The sequence below is a fragment of the Tachypleus tridentatus genome, chromosome 6 (assembly GCF_004210375.1).
Source record: "Tachypleus tridentatus isolate NWPU-2018 chromosome 6, ASM421037v1, whole genome shotgun sequence".
NCBI lineage: Eukaryota > Metazoa > Arthropoda > Merostomata > Xiphosura > Limulidae > Tachypleus > Tachypleus tridentatus.
In genome coordinates, this window is record NC_134830.1 from 104338207 (window position 1) to 104351542 (window position 13336).

At 31.3% G+C, this 13336-nt stretch overlaps 1 protein-coding gene across 1 annotated transcript; it reads right to left on the minus strand.

The window, feature by feature from the left end:
- Positions 1–502: 502 nt before the first annotated feature.
- COX7B (Cytochrome c oxidase subunit 7B) lies at positions 503–11431 on the minus strand. Its single transcript, XM_076506711.1, has 3 exons — positions 11262–11431; positions 2879–3051; positions 503–775 (listed from the first exon to the last, which is right to left on the minus strand). Exons 1-3 carry the CDS (start codon positions 11305–11307, stop codon positions 722–724), a joined length of 273 nt encoding a protein of 90 aa, XP_076362826.1. The 5' UTR covers positions 11308–11431; the 3' UTR covers positions 503–721.
- Between the last annotated feature and the right edge of the window lie 1905 nt (positions 11432–13336).

Here is a 13336-nt window from a genome sequence, read left to right on the forward strand (position 1 = left end):
TAAGCTGCTGCAACTGTTGAAATAAGCACGTATAAACTCTGTATATACTAAAATGAGACTATTTAAAAGCCAGAAAACTAGAGGTGATAGAGCAAAACTGTTTATAAATTTGAATTCAGCACACTCAAATTAGTAAAAAACACCTATTCACATTCTTGCCTCAGACAAAATATTTTTTTTGTAAACCAGTGTAATCTGTCACATTTCATTAACATACACTAACTAATTTAAACATTATAGCATGAAAATTATAACAAGCACAAAATGGTTATGAGGTCAGTCTCAGGAAACTGAACTAATACTGAAAGACATGTAATAATCCAGGGCTTTAAAGAGCATAGCACATCTTTTCACAAATAGGTCAGATTCTCAGTTGGGTCACGACAACTAATAGACCATGTCTCACTTTATACAATTATGAAACAATGTATAAAAAGCAATAACCACTATAATTTTGCAAAGAAATAATAAAACAGATGGAAAATGAGCACAGTCTACCACAGTCCATACCAATATTTATTGGAAGTTAAAATGCTGTTCTACAACCATGTTTTACACTATACGCAGACTGGAACACTATGTACAACTTACAAAGTGATACAGAATGGCTACCAAATATATTACCTTTACAGCAAAGTTTAATTTTTATAATAATATTCAAAATGTAATTTAAATTCTAATAGCAAAGGAGTTTTATTTTCCTTTTTTTTTACTTCTGTACCTAATTCTTCATTGGTGGAGCCAAATTAAGGTCAATATCACCACTTATTACAGCCTGTAAAGGAAAAGTTAGATATTTAAACACCACATGGCCAACAAATACATAACATATTCTTGCTATATCAATAAAAAAAGAAAACAACCATGCTTTTTTACATTAACAACCTTTGCACTACATGTCAATTATTCATATTTACTAGGTAGAAAAGTGACAAAACTGTTTGCAGTTTACAACAGTTTAATAAATACTAAAATTTACAAGTAAATAACATACAGTGCAATTACAGAAAAACTGTTACGTAATATCTATTAGTAAATAGGAAAATATTCATAAATTTCTCAAAACATAATATAAAATTGGAAATCAGATTCCCAAAAGTAACACAAATATGGTAAATTTAAAATGTCAATAACATTGATTTTTTTATCTGCTTCTGTTGGATTGTTGTTATTTAGTATTCTTTTCAACTGTTTAAAAAGATACTTCTACCATAAATGTAATTTTGGCAACTATACATTTCTCATACATGCATTCAGTTTTCAATTACAAAAGACTGTTATCTTAGGTAAAAAAGAAATATGTTGCTCAATCTATCATTAAATTTACTCAATTATTAGATGGTACCAGTTTCATTAATCAGTAGTAACCTTGGCCAAAGGCAAATTGAAAAACAGACTAGGTTTCACATAGTGGTGGAATGCATGTTACATGCATGGTGTTTAAGAGATGTCACAGCAATAGAAATGCCAGGATTATTCCTAGGCTTCATAATATTGAGACAACATAAATCAAGAAACTCCTCTTCCTGCCAAATCTGATTAAAAAGTAAGATAGATAGCATATCATCTCATATCAAACATCTGATTTGACCGATATACAGCCAGATGAATGATGCAAGACCAAGTTGCAGTTCCGAAAAGGTAAATGGTCAGTTATGATAAAATTATAATTAGATCAAAAAGAAAGTAAGAATATTGATACTGATATCTGAATAAACAAGAAAGCAGGAGAGAACAAGTGAAGGCATTAGGGTGGTGGGAAAAAGACCATAAAAAAACTAGAAATTTCCTGTCAGTCATTTCTTGGTCATTATGTTCAGGACTGAAAAATGATGGAATGTTTATTTCCCATTCTTGTTTTCAGTCTTGTTGGAAGAGACTTTCAGTCTACTGGTGGAAGAAGAAATGCTGGAAGTGAAATTAATCCAACACTCCTTCTGGCTTTGAACCTGACCTGTTGGCCATGGGCCTTTAGAAAGGCTATGTAGTTGGAAGAGTGGGATGTTTGTAAAAGATATGCCAGGTTCATTTCTAAATCTGTCATACTTTTCACCAATTAGCTGACATACCATAGAAGAGCAGACCATAAAAAACCTGTTGAAGCTTCCACTTTAATGTGGTGCAAGAATTATCTGATAATCAACTGAAAGCAATTACCACATGAAAGAAGGAAAATCATAACTGCCTTGTGGATCACTGTTCACCTCACAATGAAAAGGAAAGAAAAAAGTAAATAAATGACCATAAACATTTTTTCTAAAATTCATATTACTAGTATAAAAATAGTTCTATTCTAAAGTATTGAAAAGAAAAAGACTATGATTTGAGAGTAAACTATCACATTTTTCTATCAATCGGAAGTGCATTGAATCCATGTTAATTACCCTTTGACTGAAATGGTCACTCATAACTTTGAATGTAAATTCACAACTCAACTTTAATAATTCACTTCAAAAATATAAGTTGAACTCTAATACTTTTTTCTCTAAAATTTCATAAATCTGATATTTTAGAATGCTTACTTAATTTATTAAAAAAAAAAAAAACCTCTGTCAAATGCTCTAAGATGTTTAAATTGTAACATCCCACCTCTACTTTTTTAAATTTAATTTGTTCAAATTTCAACATTTTCAGTTAACTTTACATTAACTTTATAATCCTATAACTTCTGTTTCTTCAGCTATGAAATTTTTCATTAAAATAATACTTATTGCACTGTCATTTAATTCAAATAAACAAGATTTTTTTAAATAAAAATTGCCAATAGTTACAATTCTAGTTAATGTGCTGGAATTTGCTATTTTGTCACTTAACTTTGTATTTGTGACAAAATATGCTAGGTGAAATAGAGGATGAGGTTAAAATTCTATATACTTACGTAAGCTACTGATGCAATAAAGAATGCTGTTCCCAGCAGAAGCTGGATGTTATACTTGCTTTGTTTCTTATTATATAATTCTTGCCATGATACTGAAGGAACTGGGAGTTCATTCATAGAAGGAGGTTTAAAGTGAACTGGTGCATGTCCAGCCATCCCTCGTTTGCATTGTCCTATAAAAAAAAAAAGAATAAAAACTTTTTTCAGTTGATAATAACCATTTAAGAAGTAATTTCATTACTGTTACAATGATGTATTTAGAAGGTATAATTCACTTTTTTTTTTTTAATGGATAGCATTTCAGAATACACAAGACTACACGTCTATATGAAATATAGATCAGTTATTGCTCAAGCCCCTGATGGTTTATACATACACATTATATAAAAGCAATTAATTTCATTAATTACGTCACATGCACAAGCATTGATCACATGAATTAGTGTCAGATAAAAGTAATTAGTTAACTGGAATTATGATTAAGTCAGTTTGTCATGGTAACCATCAAATTACATGCCGAATTATGATTGTTTTAATTATTCCAAGTATTCGATATAGTGCCAATATGAATTTCATTATTTTAAATTAATTGATGATTGTTCAATCATCTTAATTACTGATTCAAATAATAACCTTTTGGCTCACTTTGTACCAAAATATTTTGTACAAAATAACTAATTTCGTACCTATAATTAAATAGATGAGAAATTTCACTAACTTTTGGAGAGGCAAACTGCATACCCAAATCTGCCCTTGGTAAATGCCCAACAGATTCATTAAAAGACTAAAAATAAACTAAATCTAGTCCATATTCATTTTGTTTTTTTGAAGCTCTTGTAATCCACTTTAAATGTTTTATGATACACATAATAACTTTTATGTGTATAAAATTTGTACAGCAATTTTTAGTAGCATTTAATCTTTACAAAAAATGCTCCAAGGCAAGGGTAGTCGATTGGAAGCAAGTAAATGCATAAGTTGAAAAGTTTAGCAAATATTGCAATGCACTTTGTTACTTGTTTAATGTAGTCCATTTCACAGTAGAGATATGGTTAAGAGCCCTGCAGTTGGAATTTGATAAATCTAATAACTCTTAAATTTCACTGAGAAACCAGAAACTGTATTCTGCATCACAAAGTAAGAAATATCCTAAACATATTTTAGTTACAAACTTTTCTAATTCAGAAAAGAACAAGAAATGTAAACAGCAGTTATATCTGTATACTCTGCATTGAAGCTGGATACTTTATTACTGTACATTTTGGTTAATATGGGAAAAAAGACAAAAAGCTGAAAATTTAATTTACAATCTTTGGTTTGTAGAATTTCACTGTGGTATTTGTTTTCTTCAATCTAAACTACTTACAACAGCTAATGCAATGATGATAGAGATTATTTTATAAAATATAATTAATTTTCAAAAAATTGGAAAACTTCAATATCAATTTTGTTTGTTTTCAAACTACTAAGTTAGCATGTTAAGGTTATTCAGGATTAGTCAACTCTTTTAAGGAGGATATGTATCCACAGACAGTTTTCCTTGATATTGAATGTTTACCACATCCATATGGCTTGACATGAATATATTCTATATATCAGGTATGGGAGAAATTCCTGTATCCCAATTTTTATATTCAGTTTCACCTTAACTTCATTCTGTAGAACTGGATAATCTTCTCCTCTACCTCTAACAAATAATGTTAAGTTTATGGTCCCTTTGTATCTAAAGTATTCATGTCACCAGATGACTGATCACATGAATATAGTAGCAAGTTGCATTCACCATCAAATGCTTAATTATCTTCATATAGTTTTGTTCATATTAAAAGGTGTAAACTCATCTACCAGAAATAAGTATACATAAATTATGTTAACTCATGCCTAATAGTTATATTATGTTTAGAGTTTTTCTGCCTTAACAACATAATGTAATGTTTATATTAATCAAGAAAAATTCAGTACCTCTGGCAGTCAAAATACCCACTTGTGTATGTACGTGTAAAATATGTACAGATTTGGAATGGCATGGACTAAACAGAACATCATTACATCCTATAGGTGTACAATAAGTTTGTTTTACATAATACCTTTTAAGAGGAAATTAATTTAGAATACAAAATTGGTATATTATGAAAATTATAGAAAAACCTATTACTAAAAATAATGCAAAATAATTAAAATTTCCTAACTGTATTTTGCTTCAAATAGTTACTATAATGTTCCTGCTCTTAAATTTTGTAACATATGCAGAAAAAAGAATACTTCTTTCTACCAATCCCACAATTTTCCTTAATGGTCTCATGCTTGGGACACACAACATTATTAATTCAATAAAAAATGCAACTAGCTCTATTCCATGAATTTTTTCAATTATACTTTAATAAGTTATATTTTAACAATGTGAAATATTTATTTTGCAAATTATCCCTAAAAATAATTCAAACATACATACCTTTCATACAACTTACTGTGTAAACTGTAAACATCACACTTCTAGATTTATCTTTTTGTAAATAAATTTTATACCAATCAAATTTCAAAATTCTCTATAAGCATACCATTTTATGCTTTTACACCTACTGTTTGATCAAAAAAAATGTTTGACTGACACTTTAGCTAAGAATACAATAGTATAGTGTGAAAATTAGTCAAGAACTTTAAAAAGAAACAATGGGGAGGAACAGAAGTTTGAGTAGAAGTAAGAACCTGTAAAGTACATTTTCAGTGTAGGAAAATTTTAAAACTTTCCAAATTACTCTATTTCTACTCACTTACATAGCTAAAATTTCACACTGAGTAAGTGGATAGACCAACACAAGGGAGAAAGTAGAAGCATCCTGAGAAAGTGTCCTAAGGGCACGCTAACAAAGGAACCTTCTAATAAGAGGATTATATATGGGAGACTACACCATGTCTGTACCAGGTATACTCCTCATCCAGATCTGGACAGAAAACTGAAAGGAACAAATCCTGTTGGTAAAGAAAGCAGTTGGACAGTGATACTAACCACAATATAATTTCAATCTCCCCAATGAACAGCATGTGGATAAATTAAAAGACGTGTCCAAGGTGCAGAGTGCAACAGATTGTGCATAGCAAGTTGACCACATCCAAATTTTAATTGCTGGAAACCAACAGCCACAAGGAAAATATGAAAGGGGATCATGCTATTTTTATTGCAATGCAGTCAACAGGAAGAAATTCCACTAACAACCTGTGAACAAAAAATATGCAAAAGACATGAAATAATACACACACATATCCCACTCAAATCAAATAGAGCAGAAACACTTCAAACACAACACCTTTGGCATAAATACAGCAATTGGTAGTGCAGAAGAAACAATTTAAAACACAAAAATGTGCAACCACCATGAGATGTTGGGTACAATGCAGATCACTTGATAAAATGCATTTTGAACAAAACTAGTTCATAGGGTAAAGCTACAAGACTGGTACTAAATCACTAAGTGAAAAAAACCGAGGACAACATCCCAAAAAATTAAAAATAAGAATGTGTACAGTGGGAATTCTCAGTCCTGCAGAAATTGTTTACCTGATTGTGAACAAAGACTATTTATTAAAACAGGGAGAAGCTAGAAGTGATTGATGCAAAACTGATCAAGCCAACACTCCAATCACCATCAATTATACAAGACAAATGGAGATGGTTGGTTGGTTGATTTGGTGTTTTATGGGACAAAGGAACTAGGCTATCTGCACCAAAAATTTGGTAAAAAGTTAAAATTAAAGTAAATTTAATAAAATTCAATGAAGGAAATTGAGGTAAAATAACAAAGTTAAAAACAAACATAAATAGCATAAAACCAATGTTTGCATCTAGTCTACAGCATTAACAGAAAAACTACAGTAGTACAAGTTGTAGAAGACTTTCTGTAGCATAACTGTAATTATCGTAACTCATCAGGAAGACTAACAGGTAAGTATAAAAACCACCAGCAGTCACCTGAAGTTAGCCTTTCCAGTCCTGGTTGACTTATTTGACATTATGGCCATTTTCAGAAAGTAATCTAATAAAAGATTTAAAAAGACTTGTAGCAATATTTTAATAATAACTTGCCAGGATGACTAACAGGTACTTCAAATAGGTAGTTGAAACAGCAGCATTAGCCACCTGAAGTTGGTCTTCAGTCCTGGTTTTGAGTTAATTGACATTATGGCCATTTTCTAATTTCAAATCCAACTAGATTGACTGTGATTCTTAAAAGGGAATCATATTAAAAAAGGTCTAATGTATAAATTAAATATCTTAAATAGCATTAAAAAGATTAATGGCCTTTAAAAATGTAAAACATTTCTAAGTTGGACAGTGTCACCATCACCAATAACACTGTCTAACATTATGGACAAACCTTGAGACAGAATGTGTTTAAAATGGTGCCATCATTGAGAGTAATAACGATGGCAAGAAAGTAAAATGTGACTTATTGTAACACGAGTGTCACACAGACAACACATTGGTGCATCAATCTCAGATAAAATAAAACGAGTTAAAAAAATGTGACCAATGTATAGTCTAGTTAGAACAACTTCCTCTTTCCGATCCTTTTGGAAGCAAGATAGCCAAAGTCCAGTATAGGGTTTCATTTGGAAAAGCTTGTTTTCACGTTGCTTACTCCAAGTTGACTGCCAGCTGACACGGAGTTGAGCCTTAAATACAGGAACATAGTCCATGTACGGAATAGGCACAATGGTAATAATGCGAGAGCAGATAGATTTAGCTGCAGTGTGTGCGAGCTCATTCCCGTGAATACCAACGTAACCTGCTATCCAGATAAACTAGATAAAAGTAGATGTCAAAGAGAAGTTGGCCAGTCGGTTTTGAATATTAGCGAGAACAGGATGTGAACTAATGCAAAGTGATTCCAGGGCCAGTAGAGAACTAAGAGAGTCAGTATAAATAGTACAGTTTGAGTACTGCTTAGCTTCTATGTGATTACAGGCAAGAGAGAGAGAGAGAGCATACTGCTCAGCAATGAACACAGAAGCTGTAGAGAGGATTCTGCAAGCAACCACTGAACCACAACAACCTGATTCAGGGCTGGGCAATAGTGTTTCCTTGGCTGGGATCTAAAGATCCAATGCCAGAGATTTGGATGTGAGGGGGGGGGAAACTGGAGTGCTCCAAGAAAACCCACTTTCACAGGACAGGTGCCAAAAGTTTTACCTGTTCTGTGCCCGGATCTGAAAAAGAAATGTAAATATATACATGAATTCACCTTATCTGTGATTGTGTATTTTGTTGAGTTATGTTTTGTGTATTATTGCTCAGTTTTTAAATTAAAGCTTAGTGATATACTTTGTACTTCACAGTTCAATTAAGAGTACACTTTAAGTGTATATTATTTCTGGTTTAACTGTGGTTCATCTTGTGGGTAAATAAATAATTTGGTTAAATATATTGCTTTCTGCAACACAGTCTCATTTATGTATGTTTTTCAATACAGATTTACCTAAATCTATTATATCAACTATTTCATTTCTGTCATTTTGTATAATTTATACTTCAGACCCATTTAGAATGATATACATTTTCAGTTTTTTTCCATCTGTTATGTTTGTCTTACCATGCCTACCTCAACATTTTTAAGCCACTTTTCACAGTATAATTTTCTCCTTTTCCAGACTATGTTTCATGATAAGCATTTTTGCCTGCATTTTGAGGGAGGGCTCTTACATGTCTTGCCCTTTGCAGGCTTTGTCTCAGTTTGTCTTAGCTTATTGTTATGCAGATTTTTTCTTCATGATTCTACATATTTAGAACCTCTGCTACCCATATGCAGGACAGTCTCTTTTTATCATATCTATTTTATCTATCCAGAAAGCTTTCCATGTATGATCCATGTATACGTTTAGGATTTTTGTGGGATACTTCTTCCTCCCCTTTTTGTTGGGGTGTTTGTCATATTCAGTTCTTTCCCTCCATCTGTGGATTCTTTACTTTTGGGATCTTCTGAGGTGGAACAGTGTCTTGCATCATTTGTTTATCATACACTTCTAATAGAGACTTAACAGTGTCTCCTTTTCTCCAATGTACATTTTTGGGACTACTACTGCACTTAGCATGTGGTGTATCTATGCTTCTATATTCTTTTTCTCATTTTTTTCTTAGTAATTCCCATCTTTGTTTCATGGGTAACATCTTCCCATCTTTGCTTGTCTTACCTATGGCTTTCTCCATTTCTCAGCTGTCTCTGTAATACCTTAGAGAGAATGGTTAATGCTTATCTTGTTTGATTTCTCAAATCAAACAACCTCGTCTCGCCCACCTAGTGTGGGTTCCGCCGACAGCACTCCACCATGGACTACCCGATTTGACTTGAAAAATTAATGTCTACCAAATTTTGTAAAGATACACATGCTCTATCAAATAATATAGTGAAAATACTTAATATGTGCAAATGTGTAGACAAACTTGTGCATATCATACAGAACCTGTTACAAAAGGGTTAATAAGCATTCTTGTACTGTACATTATGCCACATGAAATATGTTTGGACTTCAACTAATGTTGCAGAAGAGGTAAAGTGAGTTCTCTAATAGTAAACTACACAACCTTTTTTAGTTGTATATACATACTAAGTAAGCTATGAGGCAATTGGAGAAAAGATGTCTATTGCATAAAACCACATAAACCTTGTGTTGAACAACTCTGTAGTAAAAGAAAAGGAACATTTTTCAATGTTATTTATACAGTTTCAATTGAGGATGTCACATTTTAATCATTTATAACTGTCATTCAGCACAATAATTATACTGACAGAATTGAAAAGAACTGCAATAGGTTACTAGAATGAATGACCCCTTAAACACATACCTCTATATTCTCTCTAAACCACAATACTAGAGGCAATTTAATTCAGGTGTTGAAAAATTTTAGTTTTGGATATTCTTGTTACAAGTGATTTAAGGATTACATAAAAAAAGTTTGAATTAAAAATATAAATTTTAAAAGTAACAAATTAAACTTCAAAAACTTCAATAAAAGGCTTTTTAAAATTGTTTTCAGTTAAGCCAAAACAACTGTGGAATGATTCACCCAATATCAATAATACACATGCAGCTAGTTTTTTGTTTTTTTTATCAAACTTTCATTTGCTTTGCGAGTGAATGTGTAAAAGTTATATTTAATTTGTTGTTTGATGTTTTGGTGATCTTGACGAGTCAAATTATATTTTAATTATGTTCTTATTTTACGAATACAAACAAGTTTGAAACAGAATACAAAATTTCACTTCCAAACATATATTTTCATTAAGAAACAAATAAAAAATGACATTACTTAAATTCTAGTATAGATTACAACATTCTCATAATTTAGCTAGGATTTGTTAATTTCACCAATTATGTACTGGAACATGTTTGGCATTTCCTTTTTCAGTACTATGTGTATAATCTTAAAAACAAAACAAAAATGTTCTTTTCATAGTACCAAGATCATGATGTCAAAGTTGGTTATAATTTATACTATTCTACAGTTGTAATTTATACAACTATTGGACAGTTTCAGGATAAATTTCTATCAGATCACACACATTTTCAATTTATTCAATAAACACGTGACATGTCAAAATGGTTGTACTAAAAGGCTGTAGACTTTTGAAGAGTTAACAGTATAACCATATAAACTTCAAAGATTTAAAGAAGTCATCAGATAGGTATGTCATACTATAGTCAGTATTAGTGTAAATTATGATATAAATTAATACAGTTAACATTTTAGCTATATCTAGTTTGAATTAGTTTGTAAGGTAATCTACCTTTCAAGCTAAATATTTGAAACAATTTTAAATTTGGTTGATTCTGGACAACAATTAAATGTGAATTAGCTTGTATTACTATATTCACAGTGATAAACAATTTATGGATACAATTACAAAAATAACAGGCGAAATGTATTACCATGGTATTACGTTATTACTGTAAGACCAACTTAACTACAGTTGTACGTTAAAAAAAAAGATGAAGCATACAGACTGGTTGGTAGACAACGTAATTTTTCCATATGATCAATTTACGATATCACTAGTATTAGAAGTATCGCTAGCAGTATCTGTGTACGATGAAGTCAGACAGCACAATTACAGTTATATTTTCAAGTTACAGAAGCTGAACTACTTTAACAACTTACAACGATGAAAGCTTTAGTAATAGTCTATACAGATCACAATAACTACAAGATTACTGAAGTCGGTTAAAATCACACTCAAAGTAGTTTACGTTGAATTAAGTTTAATAAACTTAAATCAATTTTTTTTAGACTTGGAGAGAAAAGGTTTAAACTTAGAAATTAGATTCAACTTTTCATATTTCGAGAAAAAAGATGTTATATTTTCTACAAAATATTTATAAGCCAACTTACGAATAGCAGAAGGTAAAATACTTCTTAAAACAAAAACGGATTGCATATCGAAACTTTATAACCGTGTTTTCAAAACACCAAAACGATTCAGATATTTTAATGTTTCTATTCCTGGTAAAAATACGGGTACTCGCCCTTTACCACTGCGTGCTTTAGAGGTTATCCACTAGAGCTCGGTGAATAGAAGGGGGCGTTAGAAAAATTTGTAATTTAAACAATTTCGTGATGATTAGAAAATTAACAGAGATATCCAAAGAAATTGATGTTGAACAACTTACGTATATTATTGTGTGTAACTAGGTTCAAAAATAAAACTAACAAAATATACTAAACTTTACTTTGGACTAATTTATCAGACCATTTCCAATTTCTTTTTAGCTTTCGTATTACATAAAAAATGCTTATTTTAAGAACAACATAGTTTAAATTTTTTCCCTAGTGACTACCTTCTCCCAGCAGCAGAATTCTTCAAACTTTGATTAAAATTATATTGCAGTTAAAACATTTTAATTATTTTTGTTGAATTTCTATCAAAGCTACTCCAGGGCTATTTGCACCAGCCGCCCCTAACTTAGAAGTGACATAATAGAGGAAATGCGTTTAATAATCACTACCCAACCGCCAACTTTTATGCTACTCTTTAGCAACGAAAAATATAATTTACCGTCACAATATAAAGTAATTATAGTTTAGAGGTCAAACATGTTCACTGAAGGTAGATAGTTTGATCGGTGCAATAAATAAGGGTGTCCGTTGAATAGACGTGATATTTGTTTTAAGTACATTAATGTGCAAAACTGTTAGAACAAGATATATTTTGTCATTCGTTTCATTTTATGGGAATAATTCTTCCATGTCCCAACGTAATGTAAATCTCAACATTATAGTGATCCTTAATTGACCCCTTTTGATAATTACCAGGGTTAGAATACTTATCATTCTTTAAAATTCCCATTACTTCTACGAAGGGTATATTATAAAAGCAGTGAAAGGATGAACATACTGATTAAATTTAGGGTCTGAACTAACTGTCATGATATCCCATGCAATGTCTTAATTACATAAAAAGAAGTTTGCACTCATGTGGAGGGTTATTATCAATTTAACAGCATTCCACAAATAGATCTTGATACAAACAGTGTTGAACACTATATACTAAATTTTCTTCCCATTTCACTTTCCAGAAAGCATAAAGAACTATTAGTAGAGCAGAGAGTTCACATAAAAGCTTTACATGATGTGTTTGAATTCTCCGACAAATTGCTTCTGAATTGAAATGATACAGATTATGAAAATGATACAGATAAATTTGAAAATAGAAAAGAAAGGGACAGAACACCTAAACTCAGTCATATTGTTGTTAAGTATCTTTCTTTACCGAGACTTGAGGACAGAAGGATGATTGCCAATAATTCTAAGCATGAGATAAACGATCATGTAGCAAATGATAGAAAGTATCCAGGTCTATAGTATCAATACAACTGAACAAGAATGGAATATTTGTGTATCCGTTAAACAACTTTTAATTCTCTCTTCAAATATCGTAAAGAGACTGAACTTTGCTAAAACGTTTAAAAGTGTACTTTTGATGATTGGAAAATGGTGTTATGAACAGATTGGTTCAAGTTTGAAATATTCGTTTCAAAGCATAAATTGTGCACATGGTGGAAGGGTAAAAGATACTTATTTCAATGCATAGTACATTCCATGAAACATAGTTGAGGGAGTGTTATGCTTTGGGGTATTTTTCTGCTGAAGTGACAGGGAATTCTTGCAGAATAGGTGAAATAATAGATCAGCACAAGTACCATCATATACTGATCCGTCAGGGTATACCCAGTAGTTTGCATTTTATCGGTAAAAATTATACTACCAAGAAGTTAATGACCTCAAATATTCATCCAACCTATGCAGAAGTTACTTACCTAAACACGAAGGTACTGGAATCTTTGAAACAATGCAATAACCCCTACAGAGCCCAGATCTTAACCCAATTAAGCAGATCTAGGATTTGATAAATCACAAACTTGACTAATGAAATGTTACTCCCAATGAAACTTTATGGGAGTGTATCA